Here is a 25403-nt window from a genome sequence, read left to right as displayed (position 1 = left end):
GTTTGTTTGTGGTCTGAGGAGTTTGTCCTCGCAGGCGAGGGCCGTGGAAGCCGGACAAACAGCTTGTCTAGGTTAAACTAGAAAGTTGACTTGTTGCTTAGGGAAAAATGTTGTATACGTCATCCGCCAGAAAAAAGGCAGATACTTAACTACATTTGTCTTCTTTGGATATGACAATACACAAACAAGAGAGTCGCTCCGAGGTCACAGCCTCACATCCTCGCAGAACTGATGTTAACAAATGGGTGAAGGAACAGGTGAACAAGGGGTGGAACTAGGAAAATGATCAGAAATCCCCCCACAATGCTCAAACAGCCTGTAAGGATGTCTTCTGCTTTTCATTTCCACCAAACATTTACATGTCTGCCAATTCATGCTGTAAGCCTAGTGTGGGAAGTCTATTTAAAACGAAGCTGAGAAGATCCCGTGGATTTTTTTGAAAGGGTGACGATCAGACAAGGGGATTGTAATGCAAAGCAATGACAGATGCGGAGTATATTTAGATATTTAGGCTTTTCACCATCAAGAGAACAGAATATAATACAGCAAAAACTCACATGATCAGGGACTAGTTAAACTACAGCTCGGTCTATTGACGTTGTCTTTCAGAAGCAAGAGAATTGTAAAGCTACAAAGAATGGATAGGAAAATAAAATGCAAACTGAAGGCAAATTATACACAAGGCCGTACAAGGACGTAGCTTTGAAGATCTGTTGAAAGCACAGAGTCGAGGACCCATCAAAAGTGATGAATCAGTTTTTGAAAACGTCACACTTTAAAATACTTTTTAAGTACAGTAAGAAGAAATACAAAATCTCTTTTCCCCCTCCACCAATAAAACCACTGGACTCACAAAAGAAGAAGCAGATGGAGAATTCCCCCCCAAGCATTCCCTCCTACACACCTACAACTAAACATTAACAGATTTTATACCTGCACATGAACTTAGATAGACAGTGACGTCTGGAGTGCAGTGAAGGTCCTCGGACACCAGGGGGGAATGTGGTGCCACATGGAGTCCTACAGGCCTGTGTCATACACACAGTCTGTATGAACATAGTGTTACTGAGGAGGGATGGAATGGAAATATACAAGATTGATTTTATGATACCATTATTGGACATAAAAACATGTAATTATAATTAATGGCAGATCCTATTATATGTGATTTAACCTTTTGCTCTAATAACTGACCCTCCTTTTTCCATTTGTTCTGGTTCAGGTACATGCAAAGCTAGTTTCCCTGATGAAGACCAGCTGCATCATTTTCAGCTGGCAGTGTCTCCTGGTAAGAAAAAGAGAGGAAAACCCATCTTTGACTGTTTTACATTTTGTTTATTTAAATATGTGACGACTTAAAATTTTCTCCTTTGTTACTTGAGATGCAGAGAAACTAGTTGATGCCATTTTTACGTCTATATCCCTGCATTGCTACTTGTGCAGCAGCATTTCTGGGCTGATGTTGCTCCAGAGTTAAAATCATCTAAGTAAATGAAAATCTAATTAATAGATTGGTAAGGGTATAATTCATCTTTTACACTAAAGCTAGTGGCCATAGGTGGGTTTTTTAAAAGCGGGTAATCGAGCTTAAAATGGCGAATCACTCCTTTCACATTCAGTAGAAGAGTTGGCCTTTCTATTTTATCCCCTGGTGAGTCATCACCGATGTCATGAACGTTCCCTGAACTGAGGGCCTCTCTCCCCTCGCTGACTTGTCACTGTTGCATCTTGAACGATACAGAGAAGAAAATCCCTATAGCGTGTTGTTTCCCTAAGAAGTAAAAAAACAGTAATTACTCAAACTTTCATGGCTATTTACTCACCAACTGCCAGAATCACAAAGAAAGAATGCAGCAGTCAGTGTATACACTGCCAAGATAAAGAAGAAGAAGAAGAAGAAATTAGCGCGTTCAAGCGGGAGTCATCTTTTTGTTTCTCTGCCTAACGAAGCTCGAGCCAAAAGAAGCCTGTCAACTGCACAGTCGTTTGGACTTAATGCTGATTGTTGCCTTTCCGCTGTGCAGACGAAAGCCAGATGTTAGGTTTTGTTTTAGATCTGTAGAGAAGTGGCCTAATGTGAACATAACAATAAGCGATTCCTCAAAATAATAATGAGACAGGCAATAATGAGACAGATAAAGTCATATCTCAAAGTCCTAAAAGTTGAATTTGTGAGTCTTTAAGGATGGAAACCAGAAGACAAAAACTCTGAACGAGTTTGTTAAGCCAGAAGAAAAATATGCTTTCGCTTCATTTATATTGCAAATGTCAGGTCATGTTGAAATGTACCAGTGTGAAGAAATCTAAATGAAGATCCCAACTAAATGTCTCACACTTCTCTGAATCAGAACCTGCAAAAGGATTGTCTTTAAAGAGCTGCAGCTCGCTAATACCACATGCAACCAAAGCCACTGCTTTCTCATTTTGCACAACCTTCCAGACAATATGTGGTCTTTGAGTGCGAGCACATTGTGGTTGGACTAGAGTATTATGTGTATGTGATGGAGTGGTGGACTGCAAATGGTAGCAATTTGTTCCTAAGCCTGTGTTTGTCCCGTAAAAGTATTCTACCCAAGCCTTCTCTGTATTTCCACATTTCCACCGCACTGTCATTATTCCCAAAATCCAATCTGCTCGCTCAGCAGTGTTCCAAGCTAAGTGGGCTACCTGTCAAATATTGGACAAACCAAACACAATGGTGTGGAATTACCCAGGTCTCTGGAGGCTCTCTTACCTCGTGCTCGCTGCTCGCTGCTCTTTATCTGTCACACACACACTTTCTCGTCGACCTGAAGCCCGATGTCACCTTCTCAATTCCCTTGTTTATAAAAATATGTGACAATTTATCTTTAGCTCTTTTTTCTGTGTGTGTGTGTGTGTGTGTGTGTGAGAAAGAGAGAGAGCTGAGGACAAGAAGGAGCAGAGCTAGATACTGGTAATTGGGTGCAGTCAAAACATGTAGAGAATATTTTCAGGAACGATTTCGATAAGACCAGACCAGATATGACGCCAGGAATGTGTTGAGGAAAATTATGCGGACATTTCAGCTAATCTCAAATAATCTTCTATGAATGTATGTGTAATTTTCTGGTTTATACTCTCTCTTTCTCTCTTTCTCTCTCTATATAAAAATGTGTGCGTGTGTGTATACAATCAACATCTGGAAACATAACAACATTGCCACATTGAAGTCCGACAGGCCAAAATAAACAAAGTGTTTTTCAGCTTTTTAGCCACATTATCTAAACCACTTAATAAAGTAATAACCCTGTTAATCTTCTTATAAAACAGAAACAATTACAGCAAGCAAAGTAGGACAACCTTTAACTAGTATTGTCATAAGTAAGTAAAACAACAAAAAATGATAATATTTCTCAAAGTTACGTGAGCTTTAGTTATGTTCAGATAGTCCATGATTTAAGTTTCTATACATTTGTTGAGTTCAATTTGTTATGAGAGCTAAAATGCAGTAAGCAACTTTTGGCGCACATTTTCTAAATGATGATGATGAGACACCTTAATAATTTGACAGCATCTGGCCGCTGGGCCTCGTATGCGAGCGCCAGCGCCCATGATTCATCCGTCTCGGCGTTGCCCGGATTCTGGGACAGCTCACAAGCTCCTTTGTCTGGAAAATCTGCTGAGAAAAAGCAAAGATCTGCAATTAGAGCAAAGGTTTGGTGTCATGTTCTTTCAGACCGGTTGATAAGGAGATTGAGTTCTCAAAGGAAGACTTGCTCAATTATTCAAAAGCTGTGTATGCCATACCTCAACTACCCCCCCCCCCCCCCCACACACACACATACATCCATCCATCTCCCCTTTTCATTACCTTTGAATCACTCTTTGCTCTTTTCCAATTTCTGTTCTCTTGTGTTTACTCTCTTTCCACCCTGCTTGCTCAGTTTCCTCTCCAGTCAAAGTGATGTCTGTTCATCGATCGTCATTATTTGTGACCAGTGCATCTGTTCTTAAAACAAAGACAATGCTAATCTAGAGTCAAACCTTATAAAGTGTATTGTGAGAATGTAGCATCCGATCCAGAGAATATAATTTCATTAAACCTTGTATATAATGCACATTCAGGAGAATTCTGTGAACAGACTTTTTCAATTCACTAAAACTTTTATCGGGTAACTACATTCCTTCACATCTACTGCAGAAATAAAATATTCAAGTTAAGAAAAAAGTAGTAAATAGTACTTTCCTATTACTGTGCTGACACATTTTCTTTACAAACAGCCATTTATAAAGTAGACCCTATCCACACAGAATCTTCCATTTGCACAGATTGTAAATGAGGTGAGGCAGGAAAATGAAATTCAAAGTGAACTTGCCTCAGGATGCAGGTTGTCCAATTTTCCTTATACTTAAACCAGTGTTCGACATCCAGGCTTAGAGAAGTGCTTCTTTCCATTATGTCTCCTCTTTTCTTTATTGCTTCCGCCTGGGAGCTTATCTCTTAACTCATGTCTGTCCCGTGCTTTGTTTATTTATTCGTCTGCAGGATTACATGAAAAGTACCTAAGTGATTCACACCAAAGTTGGTGAAGGGATGGCCAGTCCCAATTCTTACAACTAGGCCAATCCAACTGTGATAGACCGGTCTGCTTTCAATGTGTGTGTGTTGGAGAGAGATCGTCTGCTTGGGAAAGAGGCCGTCAAAGTCTCTGTAATTAATAGGTAGCACTGGTTATTCAGTTAGTATGCTAATGTCCGCGCTTCCTCTAGAATTGTTACACAGATGAACATAGTAAACAAAGGATTACGCCAACAGCAATAGTGAGAGGTGTTGTGGGATAAACAACCACAGCGTGTTATTTTGTTGGTAGACGGCCAAGACGAGGCTGCAGAGGCTACACGCTCATCAGGAGTTCAACTCTGCAAAGAAGTGTTCAGCTTCAAGTTGGTTCATATTATCGTCAGTCTTACATTTTGGAATAACTTTCTCGGTTACTTCTAAACAACTTGTTTCTCTCTGTCATTTGAAATTGACTCTCTAATAAATTAAGGGCAGAATTTATTTCCTTAAAAGTTCAGTTGTGTGTGAGGGTCCAGTGTCTTGTGACAGTAAAGAGTGATTGTTGCAGTGCAGTGAAGACAGCATGAATTATTTATGACCTCTGACTGCAGCGGTTAGTCAGCAGATGATCTTGTCTCCGGCTTTTCTCTCTCTCCTATAATTTGTTGTTTTGCCCCTTTTTTTGTCGTCTCATCCTTTCTGTAATCATTGTCCTCTGGTCTTGAGGCTGGAGCTGTTTATATTTCTCTCTTCCCTTTTTTTTTTTGCTACTTGACATTTGTTAATCTCCCTTTTTCACACTCTGCTCCGCTCCCTCTTTCTTTTCTCATTTATTATACAGGAGAGACTGTTTGTGCGGTCTAATTAAATCGTACCTGTCTTTGTTCCACTGAGTGGAATCAGGTGGGATTTAGATCGCCCCATCACAAAGGCCTTAACTCAAACTTTGGCGCTTTCGTTCTCCGAGGGGATGAGAAGGAAAGTGAAACAATTTGTGTGTGTTTGTGCGCTGTTATCGGCATAATGAGATGAGAAGCTAGAATTCAGTGGGTCTATGTTCGGTCTACTGAACGTGGTGACACTGAAAGGTCACACCTCATGCTCCAGCTCCCTTTAGACAACGTCAGAGATTAAGGTTTTGATTCATGCAGTTGATCCTCTCATTTATTCTCCTGTTACAGATTGATCGATCTCGGCTGAGCTGGTCGATCTCTGCTGAGTTCTGTTACATTGAGTTCAGATGCGAGCCGCAGCTTCATTTCAGCGAGACCACTGCTGGCGTTCTCTACACAAAGTGCTCTGTAACACAAAAAAAGGATAAAGCATACATGTATTGCAAAAAAGATATACAATTATGAAGATGGCCTTTATGGCTATAGCCTCTATATTCCTTGTGCCGTCCCCATTGAAAGACCTTGTGATTTGTGCATTTCTAGATGTGTGGGGGAATAGAGTGAAAATTTGCTAAATCTGGTAATATTTGACATTTGTCATTAAACACATGGTTGTGTAAACATTGTTAAAAACTCTTTCTTTCCTTCCTTCTCCGTTTCCCTCCAGACGAAGGTTACTACCAAAGTGGACGGTTTCAGTTTGAAATCAACGTTCCCGAAGCCTACAACATGGTGGTAAGTGGTCCCCTGTGTTTTCTGTATGAATGTTTGATTGTTGTCTGTTTTCTTCTGTCCTGTTGTTTGGTTTGAAGGAGTCTCTAAACAAAGTAGTGGTGCTCCACCCTACCTGAGTTCTCTGTTCCAGGTTACTGAGCCTTCTTGTTCACTACACTGAACAATGTCCGGTCTTCAAAAGATGTTTCTTTCTGTGCATTAACTGACTTAACTTTAGGCACCAGGGAAAATTGTGTCAGTTGGAACACGGACAATTGAAGCACTTAAAGGCTGCTCATTGATCTGCTGTGGCTCGGAAGCCGTAAATGCCTCTTAAACGCTGCCGTTATGAAACCGTCTCACCACCATCTCTACTTATCTTTGTGGATGAACTAAATGAGGTCGAAGCCGATCAGTTCCACTTAACAGTCGATCTGATTGACTGTACATCTCAGAATGTCAACGGGAACAGTGTAATTTGCTTCATCATCAGGCTAACAGACATGTCTCTTTAAAATTAATTAAACCCTAATGTGAGCTAAAGTTAAGTTTCCTTTCTGTTTACTGACTTACCTTTAACAACCAGTCACTAATTTCAAAAAGCTTATTAGAATTCCAGACTTCATGCAGCCAAACTGGGTTCACCCTCTTCCCTGGAGGCATAAATGATCAAAACCAGTGTGAGACTAAAGCCTGGGGATAAAAAAGGATGAGTTTCACTTGTCGTCATCACTGAAAATTGTCGTTCGCGATGTTGCGATTGAGAAAATCCTTTTCTAAAGCCATTTTATCAAGGCTAAAAATACCAAGATATTATTTTAAGACGTGGCTCGCTGTACCATCTGTCTGTAATGAGAGATGGTTCTTGCACACACGGCTTCACCTCTCCACTCTGGCTTATTGTTCCCGGACAGAAGCCCTTCTCAAGACACTGTGAGTCACCGGGATTAATAGAATGTCGGCTGATTCAAGCATTTACAATTCAGAAAAAAGTAAACGTGTGTTTGGTGTCATCGCTATATTAAGTTTTTCAAAAGGAATTTTAAGAAATATAATCTTAAAGCCTATTTCTAACCACCAAATTCAATGGCTTTAACTAAGATGAGAATGTGTTGTCATACCTTATTAAGAATTGTAGTAGAGATAGTAGTGATAGTCCACATTACTGGAGTTTGTGGCAGCGAGCGGTTTTGACATGTACCGAGGTGTGATGCAATTTAAAGGTTTTGGAAATTGTAACATTTGACAAACACGGAAAATAGGATTATGGAAATGTGACCCTTCCTTCTTGCTTTTTTAATGTGGTGAACTTTTCCTTTTCCCATCCATCTCTGATACAGCCCCCATGTAACAAGAGTCAATGTGACTTTTGTTAGCATGGAACATAACAGCTCTGCTCTGCTGTCCTTTGAACCACCCTGTTGCAAAATGCAGAGAGTCACTAAACACACAAGGCCCTACAAATGCCATTTCAGCTGAGTCATAAAAAAAATATATATATGTTTTTCTATGGTGGTCTGAGAGGCTGATGTTAACAGATGTTAATGTTACAAATTATGAGCGTAGCAGTTCAAACATTGCAAACTAGACTTTACTTGACAGACTTCATTAATTTTTGATGAGGGGAGTCAGTAAGGACTTTCCATGAGGGATCTTATCTTTGCTTTTTGCTATTTTGAAATATTTAAATAAAATTGGAACATAATAGGTTCTGTATTGATGTAGCTTACCAACCACATAGTAATGACTTAATGATTATAAAAGTATTGCACTAGATGCATAACTTATTTAAAGAGAGGCATCACAAAGTATTCAGACCCTTTTACTGATTGAACGATTTGTGATGTTGTACTTTTAAACCTTAAACTGATTAAATTGACATTTGTCCAAAAATCTACACTTTACAACCTCACAACCAGAGCGTTCCCACAAATAAAACAATTAAATCTCTCGTTAGCAAAAATCTCTGTCTCTAATTCACTGCTTTGTTTAAAATGTTTAATTGATAGTATATCACTGCATATGAATGAATCACTCAATGATGAAACTTTAATGCTGGCCTCTGACTCCGGGCTGAGGCTGAATATTCAGCTTGCAAAGCAGCTGTAAATACAGGTTATTTTTATTTGTTCATTTTTAGTAATACACATTTGTTAATTGCTTTTCTCTCTGTATTAATGTCCAGCCTCCTAAAGTGCGATGTCTGACCAGAATATGGCATCCTAACATCACAGAGAACGGAGAGATCTGTTTGAGGTAATTCTTCTTCACACTCTTGTCCATGTAGCTTCTTCTTCTCTTCATCACAATTGTTTATTATTATTTTGTAAGACACTGTTCTTCCTTCTAAGAAATTAATGGGAAAAGTAAAAGAAAGATGTGTGTGCGTGTGTGGTACAATAACATTTTAGCCATTCTTAAAGATGGTATAAGTTTGTGCCTGGTTTTACCAACATGGATTTCGGAACTCATGACCCTGAGGCAGAAACACGGTGTAATGACGAGCCGCACTAACTGTGACCTTTGTTTTTCTGCAGCTTATTGCGGGAACACTCTATTGATGGAACAGGCTGGGCCCCCACTAGAACATTAAAGGTAATATAACATTTATTTAAGATAATGTGCCTTTATTAAAAGACACGTTATTTTCTAAAACTCCTTGGTGATTATTGGATTGTGGGCATTTTGGGTGAGGTGATGATTTTAGCTGAAATTGTCCATGTGACAAACTGTATTTTAGTTTAATGCGTAGGTTCACAATGACACATGTTACTAGCAAAAACAAATAAGGTTTGTTTGCCATCATTAAAACAAAATAACTTTGTATTCATTATTCTGTAAATGTTGGAAAAATATTGTTTTCTCTCTTCTCTTCGTGATGAGGGTGAACAGGTTGCAAAGTTTGATCTCATTATAACCTCTGATTTAATGCAGCATTAACGCTGCTGTAATGATCAAAATTGAGGATTACTGGATTAAAGTCTGGTCACACAAGGTTTGAAATGCCAAAGCAGTGTTGTGACAGGTATATTGATGCCATGTAAAACAGAGGTTATGTAGATTGAAAGTTATTCCCACACAGCCTTATATTTCATTCACCTTCTCCAGATGACTGTCAGGGATTACTGTACTGTATGCCTGACATTTCCTGCTACTGAAATGTACAACGTGTCAAATAATAAGTATCGTTTTATCACGTACTGCTTTATCAGTTATTTGTCATCGGAGCCACTCCAATTCTGTGGCTGAAATAGGGATGCATGAAATGAAAATACACTCATGCAATATTAATTTAACCACATTTTCAAAATGAATCCCAAGTCCTTATTCTGAAATGCACATGAATGTGTTTTCAGCCTCAGTTGTGTGTTCATGTTGTTGTGAAAGCTTCTCTTCCCTTGGCCTTGGCTCCATAAGAAGGCGCTGCAAGGAAAGCAGCTTTGCATACATTGTGAGTGCTTATCTTGGCGTGTGTTTGTGTTCATTATAGCAATAAAAACCAGTGAGCACATAGTCACGCTCAGGAAACACACTCTCCAGCATTGTATCTTTCATGTTATTTGCACGTTTCACAGCACACGTACATGAAACACGTACATGAATTAAATATAATATATCTGATAACGCAGATTTGTTCCCTAATAGCTCTGGATGTAATTTGCATCGCAAGATTCTGGCGACATTACTCCTCTGTCTCTGACTCTCAGCTCAGGCACAACATTCTTTCTCTTCCTACATAAATATACTCAGACAGAAATTGCAACTAATAATCTGAAATTCCTGTGTCAGATTTAAACCTGCAGTGACCTTTCGTTGTTGCTCAGAGACATGTTATTTTTTACTATTCTGCTTTTTCTGTGACCACCCGTCTCTATCCCTCTCACATATTTGATTTGTCGTCTGACACTTGTTTACTTCACTGTTAATAAGTGTGAGAGTGAGAGTGGCTGGGAGTGGGAACGGGTGCACGTGTCGTTGAGTGTCATTGCAGGTGCACAGAAATGTGTAAGAAAAAGTAACTACAAAAGCTCTGAGTCACAAAGGATTGTTTTAGTTTTGAGTGGGTGATGCTGTCTCTCTTTGCTGGTCGCCACTCTTCTCTACTTTAACCCGCACGCACGCACACACACACACACACACACACACACACACACACACACACACACAAAATGCCATTACAATAATGCCTCACAGGGTAATTTCATCACAATGCACAGTTTTTTTTCAATTTGGATAGTTTATGGCACTAAATGCAGTAAAAGAAAAAAGAAGACAATTCCTGAAGGGACTCCTGTTGTGTTGCTGCTTTTACATTTTGGTTTTATAGCGACAGTGTAAGCGAGTTCATCCATAATGACAAGATGCAAACATTTAGAATTTTGTGTAAATCTGTTAAGATAAGGATGACCTACAATACCAATTAATAGTATAAAAAATCCTGGGAGATCAGTTCCCTTTAAGTGGGTTTTGTCCCTGATGGTTTTCAAAGGTAATCAACGTTCACCAGATTAACCCTAACCGATCTATTGTTGAAAAGAAACAGTTGTCAAACTGTCCAATGTGCTGAGGACTGAGGTTGAACTGGCCTTTCAATAAAGGTTGATTATTGTGATTATCCACTGAACATGCACAGCGTGAACTCTCATGGTTAACAGTGCGACTGCAAGCCGAGTATGGTAAAATTTTTATGGTGGTTTTGACAGGCCGCAGTTGAGCTGAGGGGAGGGATACGTCCAAAGATGTGATTTACAAAATTATTCACACCCTTTGATGTGGCACTTGAAATTATCGTGGGGGAACATCCTAGGAAAAATTAGTTAAACTGCTCAAACTGAGGTGTTCAATCAGTCAAGAGTCTGTCTTTAAATAAGGCAATCACACGAAATGGCAGTTGTATCCATCAACAATTAAATCTGCGGCGCAAGTTTGCAAAAGAAGCGGCCTAAACACTTTGTTTGTATGTGTGATGATGAATAATTGAACATAAGCCCTGAAACTATTTAAAAATTGCCTACCAGCTGAAAGTTTTCGATAGCAGAACGCAGTGGAATAAAGCTGCTCTTTTCAGTCAGTCTTTTGTGACGTCTCTCAGCGCTCCATTATACTCACTCACTGCCGCTCTTAATTGAATTTCTCCAGACTATTCCTGTAATTAAAAAAAGAGCAGGATAATGAAAGTGGTATAGCTACAGTGATAAAAGGTGATTCTGAGGCTTCCTTTGTTCTTCCGATGTGCTGGGCTCTGCAGCCTGTTGCTGTTGCCAGACCCACTGTGGAGTCTCCTTGTGCGTGCTACAGTGGTTCATTAAAGAGTCCCATGGCCCCTGCTGGGAGCAGATTTATGGATCTGATGCTCAGATACATTTGGAAATCAGATCTTTTTGTTTTACTGCTGTGGGGAATGTAGAAAATTCCACAATTCTTATTAAGGTTATGGCAGAGTCATCTAGTTACCGCACATACAATCTGAGACAATGGAAAGTTTGTCCGATTATTAAGTGGATATATAGTTTTAAAGTGGGCTGACAGTGATGATTATAGTTGCCCTTACTGGTTCGGCAACTATTCTATTAGCAGTGATTCACATCTCTAACTTTAAGGTTGTGTACATATAAATGAACATCATGGTACAGTGTTGTCAGCTCGAGTGTATTAACAGTTTTAGTGTTTCATTGAGCTCTACTGAGCTCCCTTGTGACAACAGTGTATTATCAAGTTTATATTAGATTGTGTTTTGAGATTTATATTGATTGCTAACATTTGACCATTAATACTTTTTTCATTTGCTTTTTCTAGGACGTTGTCTGGGGATTGAACTCCTTGTTTACTGTAAGTTTAACTTTTTTGCCTCATTAACACGACTATGCCGTTCAAAACGTATTTATTAAATTGAACTCTGGTTTTAGGTTTTAGGAAATTATAAAACTTAATGTTTGCAATGGTAAGTCACTTAATTGATAATTTAATGGAAAGCAAATTAAGTTATTATCTTAAAATAAATGTCGAAAAGCTTCTGGCTTCAGACGGTTGATGAGACGCCTTGAGCTTTAAGAAATAATTGTATTGACTTTGTTGTATATAAAATGATTAATCAAGCTTATAAATTGGCAAATAAATGTTAGATCAGCCCATTCCATATTGCAGAGATAAGAGCCTTCATTTCTGACCTGATGATCGACACGACTGAAGTTTTTGTTTTGAAGTTGCTCACTGTCTGTAGGTCACTCACAATGACACCAAGTGTATGTTACATTTTCAGGCTTTTTAAACATTTTGTTTTTTGAAGTCAAGGCAAGTAGAAATTAAGTAGCTCAAAGCAATCAGATCAGAAGTCCAAAATACACTTATTTTCCTGAATGTAAGCTTCTATAAATTTCTCATCAACTACATTGCAAGTATCCATACTCACCCTGAGGTCAGCACTGTTTCCGTGATGATTATGGTGATGGTAATCTGCATTGATGCACGGTAATGCCCCAATTCTTACCTCCTATTCCCTTAATCAGGAAACAACCTCTCAGGCCATGTTCCCTGTTATCTCTGTTAACACTCTGCCTCTCGCCTTACTTGTTGTGCGCAACATCTCTAAGGCAACAGCTTAATTATGCTGTTTTATTTGTTGCAGTTCAAAATCCATGGTGACATTGCAGCAAGTACATATTGCTGAAATGAGCAAATTTGATTAGTTATTGGGGGGAATTAGCACAATTGATGGAGCTATTGAACCTTGAAAAGTTCTGCAGTAAAAGTTTTGAGACTGCACTGAATGCTGGCCTCGATCAATCGCTGGTGTTTCATGATTTTAACTCCACACTGTGATTCGTGGTTTGCTGTTTTTACAGTTTCTCTCTGTACATGTTTTTCTTCACATCCTCTCCATCCTGGTCTCTGCTGCAGGACCTGTTGAACTTTGATGACCCGTTGAACATCGATGCGGCGGAACATCATCTGAAGGACAAGGTGAGACTTGAATCTCGTCTTTAGTTCTGTTTCATCAACACACACAGAGTAGATTCAGCACAAACAGTGACCCTAGCCATTTACATTCAGACTAGTCACTGGTAAATTCTCCCCAAACTCTCTCCAACTTTCTTACAGTGTCCATAATCGTATATACATACCCTACCTGCTACTGATAGCCTGCAGAGTAAACAGATTTGGATAGGACATGTAGCTGCTGCAGGAGCTGAAGCTTTCACTGACGCTGTGTGTGCACTACTTGCCTATAGGGAATCATGTGCTTTAATCAGGCTCTATACAAAGAGCACATAGCAGCCTTTTCAGAGCAGAGAATGCCAACGACATCGTATTCTGCATGGAACAGGTGTTATTAGAAAAGGCACTGAATTCACGCACAACTATTTAATTCAGTGGCTCTGCAGCAGACAGCAGGCTTTGCAATTTGTAAGTCAAATCAGGACTTAACTAAAGTGGGTCTCTCTAGTTCTCACAACCCTTTCCTGCGATGGTTGTTTCCAAATGTATGTGTACAGACTTGTAAGCCCGCGTTTTTTCTGAACTGTAACTAAGTATAATTGATCTAGGATTCCCTGAAACTGACCTGGGTCTTGTCAACCTTTATTTTTGGGTATAAAGGACAGTGTTGAGTTTGTGAAAAAGTGGTTGGATGGAGATCTTCCTCTTAGCAAGTCAAATATTCAAAATGTTCCTCAAAGATAGGCTTATTCGTTTTCAATTTATTTGCATTACATCTCACCTCATTTGTGTTATCATTGCCAACTCATTTCGATCTCATGCATCAGCTCTCTTTCATTCAATTATCTATCGGTATGTGTCCTAGTGTTTGGAGGCTGAATTTCTTTGGTTTGCTTACAATATTTTCTTTGTTGGATTTCCAACCGAACTAATGTAACTCTGCAGGGTGCCTGCTAACCAGGGGAATGCCTGTGCCTGGGTCGAGTTGAGCTGAAATCATTTTAAAGTACAATATTTGACCTTTTACACTTTGCACAAACACTTTCCCATGATGCACTGGTACAGTCACTAGTGCGTAATAATGGCTGCCATGTGACCCTTAGTAGATGTGAAAGAGTTTTTCTTTCTGTGTTTTGAGAGGGGAAAAAGAGCGAGAGAGCGAGTTTGCAAAAAACTCGCTTGGCAGAGTTATACTCGTTTGAATGAGTCACTTGTCACCGATGTAGGAGTAGAGTGTCAATGGGCCTTTTATAAAGCAAATAAAAAAGATTCCTCATTTTTGAGTCACAAACTTGATTAGATTATTAATGAGCCAAAATCTCGCAGAAATAATCATAAAGCATTCATTTTACTACAGAATTTTCTGCTTCTACATATTAATTTATTTCTTCACAGTCACAATCAGCCTATCAAATAGCTGGAAAAATGCTTTTGATGGAATCATTTAGGACGGATGTTAAAAACCAGGTCTGATGGGATCTGAGAGTAGAGAGCTGCCATAGACTGAGGCAGAGCTGTCCGTCAACATGAGGAGTGAATAGGTAACTGAAAGTATATAAAATATAAGAAGATAAAATTAGGCATTAGATATTTTAAAGAAGGCAATTGTGCAAAGGAAAACTAGAAAATGACAAAATGAGCTTGTCGACCGAGCAGAAATTAACAATTTGCCTGGTGACGAAAAACCTCCTAATGACTCCACAGCAAGTTAAGAATGCCTGACACTTCATTTTCAGGCTGTCGAAGCAGATGTTAAAGTGAAGGATTAATCTCAAGGATAAACTCATCACTTGTGGAGAGAGACAAACAGTTTTGAGTTTGCGAGATCGACATAAATAAAAGATGAGCATTTTTTTCTCTTTTGGCAAACACAAAAATACATTTTCTGGAAGTGGTGGTGCTGCTACACTGTGCTGCGTGGTTCTCTGGAGTCGCAGCACCTGAAAACACAAAGTCATCCAACCATGACCCCCTCCCACTGAGTCACTGAGTCAGGCCGCTGTAATCAACGGCGGCTGTAAGTGGGTGGATCCGTGGGAGTTTGTGTGTCAGCACGCGTCGATGTTTATGTATGTGGATGTGAGTGTTTGTGTGTGTTGAGGCTTTTGAAGTGGAACTCCTTTTGTGGCTGCTCGCTGAATACATTTACAGGATAAAGTGGCTGAAAGGAAACACTCTCATGGGCTATATGGGGAGTGTTTGTGGTATCTGAATAGTTAGTTTGTTACCGTGGTGTTGCACTGCTGTTAGTTGTGAGAGATTCTTTTTGTGTGTGTGTGTGTGTACACATACAAATATGTAATGGGCTGATCAGCTTGAAGGAACACAAGCTGTGTTTACATGTGCATGAATGTTTGTGTAACAATTTAAATTCCACAGATTATTTACAGTCCCTCTGCAGTCGTATTCATCTCAGAGTGAATTCAATGAAATCAGAGAATACCCTGCTTATCTCTGCTGGTCAATACTGAGCTTTGAAATGCACATATCCATTTTAATCTATAAATCTTGATCAGGTCTCCCCATAGCCACCAAAGTAGTGTGGTGTCTGTTCTAAATCTGCCTGTTTGTTTGGGCTAATTTTCACGTATCAAATGTCCAGAAAGCACCAAACTCAACACTACGCTCCCTTAAAGCCTTAACAATATACCGACCTGTGGGAAGCCGATAAGATGAACGGTTCTCTGTGTGGGCGTTCCACATACAGACAGAGATTTATGTGTAAACGATACTGATATGAATTAATGTCAACAAAATCATGTTAGGGTTACAATTGCAAAACATTAAAAATCATTAGTGAAGGAGTTTGGATGATGGATTTCCCATTGACTGTGAAAAGGTCAAATGTGCGGATTTTCTGCAATAATTGTTAAAACATTATGATAATGTAACTATGCCAAAGAACATTGATATTGAATTGGGACACAGCTATAAGCAATTAATAATACTACAAGTTATTGTCATGTGTAAGGCTCCATAACTATGTATTGGTGGTATGAGCTGAAGGGTTGGTGGTGTGCTTGATATCATAGACAGCACAATGGCACAATTGGCACAATGTTTTATGTTTGAAATGAAGACAAACGGTTTGTGTTTGTGCAAAGAAAAACACATTATTATGAATTACTTATATGTAGGGGGAAATAAAGAAATGTCCCAGGCAACCTCCCCTCATACAATGGCTTCAAAAAACAATATTTATAACTCTAATATCTGCACTTCTCTGACCAAGTGTCACCACCAAAAACATAATTAACTCCACAGAGACAGGAGGAGAATAAGAGTTATTTATTATATATTACCTTATTCAGGTTCAGGTGTCAGAGAAGAGGAAAACGTATTTCACAAATCTAAAAGTTGTACATGACAAGAATTATAAATACAGTGCATGACATATTTTGTCTTTAAATACAGCAGAGACTGGTGAGCAGGGAGAACCAAAGTGCGTCTTACCCTTTAACACACTGCCTTAACACATGGGCCATTATTTAAATGTCATGTCCATAAAATGGCAGATGTGCGCGAATACATGAACATACACAAATAAACACACACACACACACACACACACTGTACTGTCTCCGTATCTCTTCTGTTCATCTTATCAGCTTTCTGCTGTGGTCCTGATGAGATTCTTTAGAGCAGCAAAGGTGGAGGAGGCTTAACGGTTTTGCATGAGTCACAGAATGTCGACAAAAATATAAACAAGCATGTTCCCTGATTAGAAATCTGCTCTCATTCTCTTAGGTTCTTGCCTTTTTAAATGTTTCATTAATGTTTTTGTTAGACGTCATTAAAGGTCCAGTTGTAGCTGGGAGCTCATTATGGCTCTGAAAATTCTGCTTCATTACCGGTCATAAGGAGGAAGGTGATAGAAGTGAAAATAAAGGTCTCATTGTTTAAAACCTGTGAAATATAGGAGCCAAGCAAAAAATAGAATTGTCTAGTGAGTTCAACAGTGCAGCTGCAGCCACCTCATTATGGTTTGTCCCTATTCTGTCAAATCACTCACTGCGGTTACATGTGTCCGATTGAAACCCGATTTCTGGCGTTGTCCGGTTTCAATCGAAGATCCATGTCATGTAACTCCACAAATCTAGATTTCTTGTGTCCGACTGAAGTCGGATAACCACCCCCAGATAAGTAGATCGGATCTGGCTGTATATCGGACAACGCGCGCATGTAACTCTGGAAGCTAGACAACAACTGGAGAAGACGTCTTTGCGCATGCTTGAGATCCTGCCCCCCCTCCTCCCCCCCTCCCTCCCTGGTCGTGACCCGGAAGTCGACACGTAGATAAAATGTCGCTGCCCGGTGCCGGCCGGCACTCGCCATTACCATTCTAATCAAATGCGCCGTTCGCATTCGCAGTACTCCTAGAGTAAACATGCACAACATCATGTAGAGGGACGTAGCTTCACCTTGCTCTCCGTCGTCATGCTTTCTGCATGCTGAGTTGAAGGCTGTTGTTGTTTTTGTGTTGCTAGTGGTGACGAGGTCAAGCGGAAATGGCAGGATCACCACTAGCTGTAATGAAAACAGCGCCACCTATCGTAGCGGGGTATGAAATGCTTTCGGACAAGAGTCGGATTTCTCAGTGGCATGTACCCTGAGATAGAGCAGTTAACCCCCCATGGATAGAGAAACCCGATTTCTGCCTATTGGTCAGACATGCAGACTCAAACAAGAGGACTGTTAAAGATGGACATTCTTGAGACTTCCCTCTCTTGTTTTCTATAAATTTGTCTTTGTCTTAACTTGCTGTCACCAGATAAAGAGGCCACACCAAAATACAATCATGCTTTTCCTCTTGATGAGGTGGTGGACAATCCAAATACATCATCATTTCCTGGAAAGACTGAGGCTGTGGTATTGTTAATGCAAATTGCGACAGAGAGAAATGCTTAGTGAGGAGAAAAGTGAGTCGCAGATCAACTCTGTGTCACAACAACTCTTCACATCTGTTCTCTATCTCGCTGCTGTATTTTAAGAACTACGGATGCATCCGCATTTCCACTCTTACAAGTTAAAAGACATCAATTTCCCACATTTACACTTGGTGTCCACTCTACTTCAGAGTTGTTGAGACCCTAAAACTGTAATCGGGAAACACTACTGTCCCCATCTTCGTTTTTAAAACTCTGGAGGTGCATTTTACCCTTTAGCATCCAACAGCATCCAACAGCACTTAAAGGAGACTGTATAGCCGTAATTATAAAGACTATCTTAGCTGATATTTGGCTTTAAATCAGATTTTAGCTTGACAGGCCACATACACATACATAGTCTTCAGGATTATGTTTTTTCAGCAGCGCTGTTGTTGTGTGAATGTCCTTGAGGATATTACACTGAACCTGTATTTACACGTGTCAGTGGAGAGATTTAAGTAACTGCAGAGTAGTTACTGGCAGGGTTGTTCATAATTACCTTGTCATGTGTGTGTTAATTGAGCTGAAGCCTCTGATACCTGAAGGGCTGCAGGAGCCCGAATAGCTGAAATAATAAATATCAAACATTTTAACGCCTCAGCACAGAAAATCCGTCCTTCCAGCCATAATTTTAATTGAATTATGTGAACTTATGGAGTCAGTATTTCAGAATCATCTGAGCATTCAGACATAATTTGACTAAAAAGAGGAGCTAAACCATTTCAAAGTTTGCTTTGGTTAACATGAAGATATCAATTATTTAATGTTGATTCTTTTGTACGGGCAAAATAATGAAATCGTGAATTATATTAAAATTAGTCTAAATAACATATTAGCAGCACATTATCATCATAATGACTCTAAAGTGGTGGCTCATTCACTTTGGTGCAAGTAAAACCAACCTCATTAAATCTGAACTTATGAACATTAAACGTGTGACTGCAGACATCAGTAATATCATTCATTTTCAATTCGATTATCTTTCTAATTTGATGCAAGACTGAGTAATTAATGGTAAATCTCCAGGTATAACAGCGGTTTATGGAATAAGCTCTACAACAATTTGAATATGCAGCCTTAGAGGATGTAGCAACCTCTGGCTTGTAACAACGCTACACTCGCATTGCTCCAAATATGCAAGAGCGTTCGAGTCCGGGATGCGGATTCACTTCTGGAGTCGTGGGAGGAAGTGGAGTCGTGTCGGCCATCTTTATAAACAGTCTATTGATGCACCTCACACAATTTTGAGGTTAAACCACTTTTCTGGATCACACCTAGGGCTGAACGATTAATTGCATTTGCGATTTAATCGCGATATGATAAAACGCGATTTCCTAATCGCAACGTGCGCGATTATCACGTGCGAACGAGAGTAGCGCACCGGGCTGCCGTCCGCACCCGCAGCCAGAATGCCGCGGGACAACACAACTCGCTGATCCAGAAGATAGCGAAGCAGGCCTGCGTCACCTACGTGGCGCAAACACACAGCGAGCTCATCTCGCTGGTGATCGCGTTGCGGGCGGCGGACCTGAAAATCGCTCCCCGGAAAAGCAAGCCGAGCTCCGGGGCGGCGGGGCTCCGGAGCCCCCCGGTCACCTACACGCACATCTGCGGGACAGAGGTGCTCAGCATGGGGGTCTTCCTGCTGAGGCCCGGCGCCTCCGTACCGCTGCACGACCAACGGGACATGAACGGGATGCTCAAGGCTTTACACCGCCTCATGTCTGCTGTGTTGTGGCTCCACACACACTCGGTCTGTTACGTGACTTGTGTTCGAAAGGGTTAAAAATCACAGTCTGAGGAGTGGGACCATTTCATTAGCTTCAGGAAACTGTTCATACATGCAGTTGTACTGTTTGACTATATGGCCTGTGCATTTCTCCGTTTTTTATTTATAACTTTATTTACTTTGATTTTACAAAATATTTTCAAAGTATAGTAGAGGCAAATTCTATGTTTCAGTTGTGTGAAATGTTTCTGACTTGGGAGCAGTAAGGCACCTATAATTTTAAATATTATTTAACACTAAATGTATCTAATATTGTGTTGGTCATATTTAAATAATTCATTACGTTTTGTTGGGGGAAAAAAATTGGATCAAATAAAAAAATCGCATATTAAATCGCAATCGCAATATTGGGGAAAAAAATCGCAATTAGATTATTTCCCCAAATCGTTCAGCCCTAATCACACCTGGATGTTTTGCTACATTTTCTCTTCTACGGAACTCTGAAAAGATTGTTTTGTCAGCCCAAGTGTGAAAACACCTTCCGCTGTTGAGTGCTCTCCTGGCCTCCACACCTCTGCACATCCCTGTGTCATCTCTCTTCCTCTTCCTGTTCACACCTCTCCTCTCCCCTTCAGTTTTCCCTTGGCAGTGCAGAATACATCCTGTGGCTTTTTACTTCGCAGTTTTCTACTTTAAGCAGAATTGTTGGTACCCACAGGGTTTAATTTGCATTCCCTTCCCCCTGATGGTGGCACATATTTTGACTACTTGTACAGATTGCTGGAGGAGAGGAGAGTTAATTGCCTTTCATGGGTGAAACAGAGCCAACAAAGTCTCGACTGCAGTTTACTTGGGTTCTTCAAACTAATGAAAGGAATGTGCAGTCTCATCCATTTTTTGCTTTAGGACAGAAAAGGAGTGACAAAGTAAGAAAAATGGTAAATTAATATAAAAAATATATTTATGTGTGATGATGACTTCCTTCAAATGTATGTGCCACTGTTTAAATTTGTATTCCTACTTTATTTCATCCTTCATATTAGTCTGCAATTCATATCTGTGCTGGACGTCTTAATTGGGGCTATTTTAAACAGCTTTTAAACCTAGCTCTGTCACTACGTTTACATGATGGCATAAACCCGATTTCGGCTGAAGCCCGGTTTCTCTATCCATGGGGGGTTAACTGCTCTATCTCAGGGTACATGGCACTGAGAAATCCGACTCTTGTCCGAAAGCATTTCATACCCCGCTACGATAGGTGGCGCTGTTTTCATTACAGCTAGTGGTGACTACCAACAAAAAACAACAACAGCCTTCAACTCAGCATGCGAGAAAGATGACGAACGGAGAGCAAGGTGAAGCTACGTCCCTCTACATGATGTTGTGCATGTTTACTCTATGAGTACTGCGAATGCGAACGGCACATTTGATTAGAATGGTCCGGGTCACGGCCAGGGAGGGAGGGGGGGGGGCAGGATCTCAAGCATGCGCAAAGACGTCATCTCCAGTTGTTGTCTAGCTTCCAGAGTTACATGCGCGCGTTGTCCGATATACAGCCAAATCCGATCTACTTATCTGGGGGTGGTTATCCGACTTCAGTCGGACACAAGAAATCTAGATTTGTGGAGTTACATGACATGGATCTTCGATTAAAACCCGACAACGCCAGAAATCCGGTTTCAATCGGACACATGTAACCGCAGTGTATGTCGCTGTAAGATTCAACATTCAAAATGTCTTTGCGGAAAAATCTTCATAACTTCATCTTCTGCTTTAAGTTTGCTTTTGCATAACTATTAGCACGTTAACTCTAATCCAGTTCAACAGAAATAAAGAGGTAATGTGTTGTTATGATGTATTTTCTGTATATTCACATTATTTCTTCATTGTTCTCTGAAATGTGTTTGAATATTAATGTGCACATTGCTCACAGCTCTGTAATAAGTATCCCGCAATGAGCTTATATGTTATCATTGAACGATTTGAACCACTGTCTTCTCAACTGGCATTTAATCCGATTATTAGATAAGACGAAAGCACTGCTGAGGCAGAATATTGCTTTAGTTTAAACATGCAGAACCTTCCCATGAAATGAAGAAGATTTCTCCTCATTTCTGTGTCATCACGCTCCTCTGCCATTGCCTCAGCTGTGTCAGAGATGTGAGACGAGCTCCGCTGCCGACTGAGTAAACGATGAATAATCACTCCCTCGGATCTATAATTCCACTTCATCTGTTATTTAACATAGTGGCCCTACACCGAAATAAACCGAAGTAGCAGGTTCACTTCAAAATATACAATCTGTATAGCCAATACTTATATAAATACTTTGTATGTGGTTGGCTCTTGCACTTGTAAACCTATAGGAGGAGATCGCTCTGCAGCAGGAGAGCTGATCCGTCATCATTCTTTCTACAGATTCTCAAACTCATCACTTCTGAGAGTTTTAGTCTGGCAGCTTTTCAGCATTCCTGTGTGTCCTACATACACGGACGCATGCGCATGTCCCCCCCCTCTTTCCACCGACTCGTGGGTTTCCTCACGTTCTCCATTTCTTGAGCATATCCCATTGTCCCCAGTCACGTCCCAGCAATGTGTGTGTGACTAAATGACTGTCGCATGAATCAGTGTGTGAAAATTCATGTTGTAAAGCAGGAACAGTGGACATGATGGTATTAAATTATGTTATCAGTTTAGCCTATTGCTCAAATTCCATTCATTAAGAACAATCTAATCTTTTTATTAATTTGTTTTATTTAATGTGACTAAACTGCTCCTCGGAGTCAACATTTCTCAACCACTGAGAGGCTACATGCTCTATTACATTGGTAATGTTTAGAAAATATGATTATCCTCGTGACTCCGGGTACTTTGGTGCTATCTTAGCAGTTTTCCAACCTCTGTACTGCGTCATCATTAATTCCTGTAAAGAATCTCCCCGTAACTGCAGTCGTGTGCGATCAATGGCCCCAATTACCACCGGTTCTATGATTTACCACATGTCAAGTTACAGTACAGTTCTGCTTGGCTGTGCACTTTCTTGTGAAGTCCGGGTAAAGGAAATCTTTTCACAAACCGGAAAAAGGACAAACGGAAGCAGGCTGGTGTGCAGCCTTTGAGCAAAATCCATGATATTATGTTGCCCCTGAGAACAACCTTAATTGGTAAAAGAGAAAAGACACAAGGCTGAAATAATGGACACAACTAAGGAGGAAGGAGAGAAAGGTCACACCCAGAGCTTGATTAGGCCAGATGTCACTGAGATGGGTCAAGGGAGCCTTGAAGGGAGACTGTGAGATAGATGGGTGGGGGGGTGGGGGGTGGAAAGAGCCTAAGAACGACCAGAAGGGACATGATAGAGGGGAAGGAAAAACATGGTCACTGGAGGAGAGGGCATGCATGGCCAGAGGGGATATGAGTTGAAAATACAACATCGCAATGTAAAGTGGTGTCACACAGGATGTCCTAGAACTGAGCAACATGTAAAGGTATTTAGTGATGAAGCAGAAACATTGAGCACTGAGCTTTACACTTTCTTCAGTTTTAGAATGTTAATAGTAGATAGAAAAGTGCATGACTGGATATAATTATGTATATGAGTAAACCTGTATTAACCAGGTGTGAAACAAATTTGATCTACAAATTATTTTGGATTTAATCATCAATCACACATTTAACAAAATTTCCATGTAAAATGATAATATGAGAAATCCAGTTTTCAACATTTTTAAGAATTAAGAGACCAAAAGTGCAAAAATCAAATCATCGATCAATCATCCTTTGCATTTTGTTGAAATATACTTTGTTATTTCAAATGATGCATTGTTAATAATCACAGTTTCTTTCAGCGGCTGATCTTCTACAAATATTATAAATACAATTCACTTTGACTGTGTATCTCACATACTCCTTATGTGTCTCTATCTCTTATCCAGGAAGATTTCCGGAATAAGGTTCAAGATTACATCAAGCGCTACGCCAGATGATAGAAGCACCAACATCCGCCTGCAACAATCAACCAAACTACTCTACCTTGCCTCTGCTTATCTTGGCCAACTTCTCGATGTGTGTGAACCTACAGCTGATTCTGTGACACTAACGACCCCCCCCCCCCCTCTCGACACCTCGCCCGCCTGTCTCCGTTCATCAGATTGCAATAATCACCATCTTGCAGGAACAAAAAAGAAAATGAGAAAAAAGATGTGTGGCTACGAAAAGACTTGCATACAAAAGAAGTTTATCTTTCATTATCCTAAAGAGTTGAGTTTCACAACGACCACAATGTCTTCACGTGGAAAGATCGTGAATCTTCGCATCAAGTCCCACTCGTCGCCATGGGTCATTTCCGACTGGCGCAAAAAAAATACAAAAAAACTTACATGATGCTATTTTAGAATTTGATGAGTCATGAGAAAGATTCTGCTACTATCAATTCTCTGTTCCAGTGCCTGCCATGTTTGTGTTGCTAAAGAGAAAATGCATGTGAGCTCACAAACACACAGACACACAGACACTGTCGCATTCTGTGGTCAGATGTGAATATATGTACATGCATTTCTTGTCTGTTAAATACACACATACAGACTCAAGTTGAACAGCCTTCAACCCCCCCGCCCCACTCGACAGCATGTGAATGACCACATTGTCTCGTTGAGTAGTTATTCTCACAAGTTCACACACACACACATACAATTATTTTGTATTTTCAGCCCCAGTGGGATAAATTGCTATTAGTAAAACCACAGCCAAATGTATTGTACTATTTTCAGCTGTCACCTCTGTTCCCCTATTCTCCTTTACAGTTTTTTTTGTCTTTCCACGATCCCTCCGTATTGTTTTTCAAATTTTGTGTTTCACTCACACACACAAACACACACACAAGTTCCTTTTCCCATTGAGGTTTGTTCATACTTGCAGTGCAATCATTCACAGTGACATATTTTCACATGATAGCTTTTTACCCAAGAACTTTGGGTTTTAAACTGACTCTGGGTTGAAAGTAGTGATTCAGGTTTAAAGGTGCTTTTTGTTTGGCTGTTGGTCGGCAGCCAAAGTTGGCAACAGCATTTCCCTTTGCAATAGGAATGTTTTTTCGTTCCTATTTCCATCACTTCTTTCCTTCTGCCAAAGTTGCATCCGGCCCCGACCCAACCGCCTGCAAAGTGTCACAGGCTGTCACGTCACTTTGCATTACCGAGGCACTGTAGCATCCAGTGTGTCCTGGAGAAGTAGCTCCTCTGCTCACAGGGCACATCATAACCTTTTGTCTTTTAAACATAACATTTACTGAAGCTCTTGGCAAGCGACCATCAGCACCACCCACTCCTGACAAGAAACAACATTCGCCGGCAGAGGAAACTTACCAACAGCACCTTTAATTTGACATCTATCACAAATTAACCGTTCTGGAATTTTGATTCCCCCCACGTTTCATGGACACAATGTAATTCTGCATTTGAACATGAGCTGCAATAATCACTACTTCTATTACAATATTGTATCAGATGAAAATAAGAAAACTGATCGTAGAATTGTCAGTGGAGTCTGCAGCTCTGGGAGCTTTTCTCCCTCAGCAGCATTTAATCAAGTCAATATGGAAGATAAACAGTGTCAAACTGAAAGTGGGCCCTTTAACCCTCATAGTGGTCATTTCATTACAGTGTCATTGTGCTGCAGTATGA

At 40.2% G+C, this 25403-nt stretch overlaps 1 protein-coding gene across 1 annotated transcript in view; it reads left to right on the top strand.

The window, feature by feature from the left end:
* ube2f (ubiquitin-conjugating enzyme E2F (putative)) overlaps positions 1–24544 on the top strand; it is a 29321-nt gene extending 4777 nt beyond the window's left edge. Inside the window, exons 4-10 of the mRNA XM_061088355.1 lie at positions 1223–1288; positions 6083–6150; positions 8315–8385; positions 8667–8724; positions 11926–11958; positions 13027–13089; positions 23658–24544. Of these exons, the coding sequence (XP_060944338.1) occupies positions 1223–1288; positions 6083–6150; positions 8315–8385; positions 8667–8724; positions 11926–11958; positions 13027–13089; positions 23658–23708 (410 nt within the window). The 3' untranslated portion in view covers positions 23709–24544. The remainder of the gene's footprint in view (positions 1–1222; positions 1289–6082; positions 6151–8314; positions 8386–8666; positions 8725–11925; positions 11959–13026; positions 13090–23657) is intronic.
* Positions 24545–25403: the final 859 nt, after the last annotated feature.

The sequence above is a fragment of the Limanda limanda genome, chromosome 16 (assembly GCF_963576545.1).
Source record: "Limanda limanda chromosome 16, fLimLim1.1, whole genome shotgun sequence".
NCBI classification, from domain to species: Eukaryota; Metazoa; Chordata; class Actinopteri; order Pleuronectiformes; family Pleuronectidae; genus Limanda; species Limanda limanda.
This window is presented reverse-complemented; position numbering and strand designations above follow the sequence as displayed.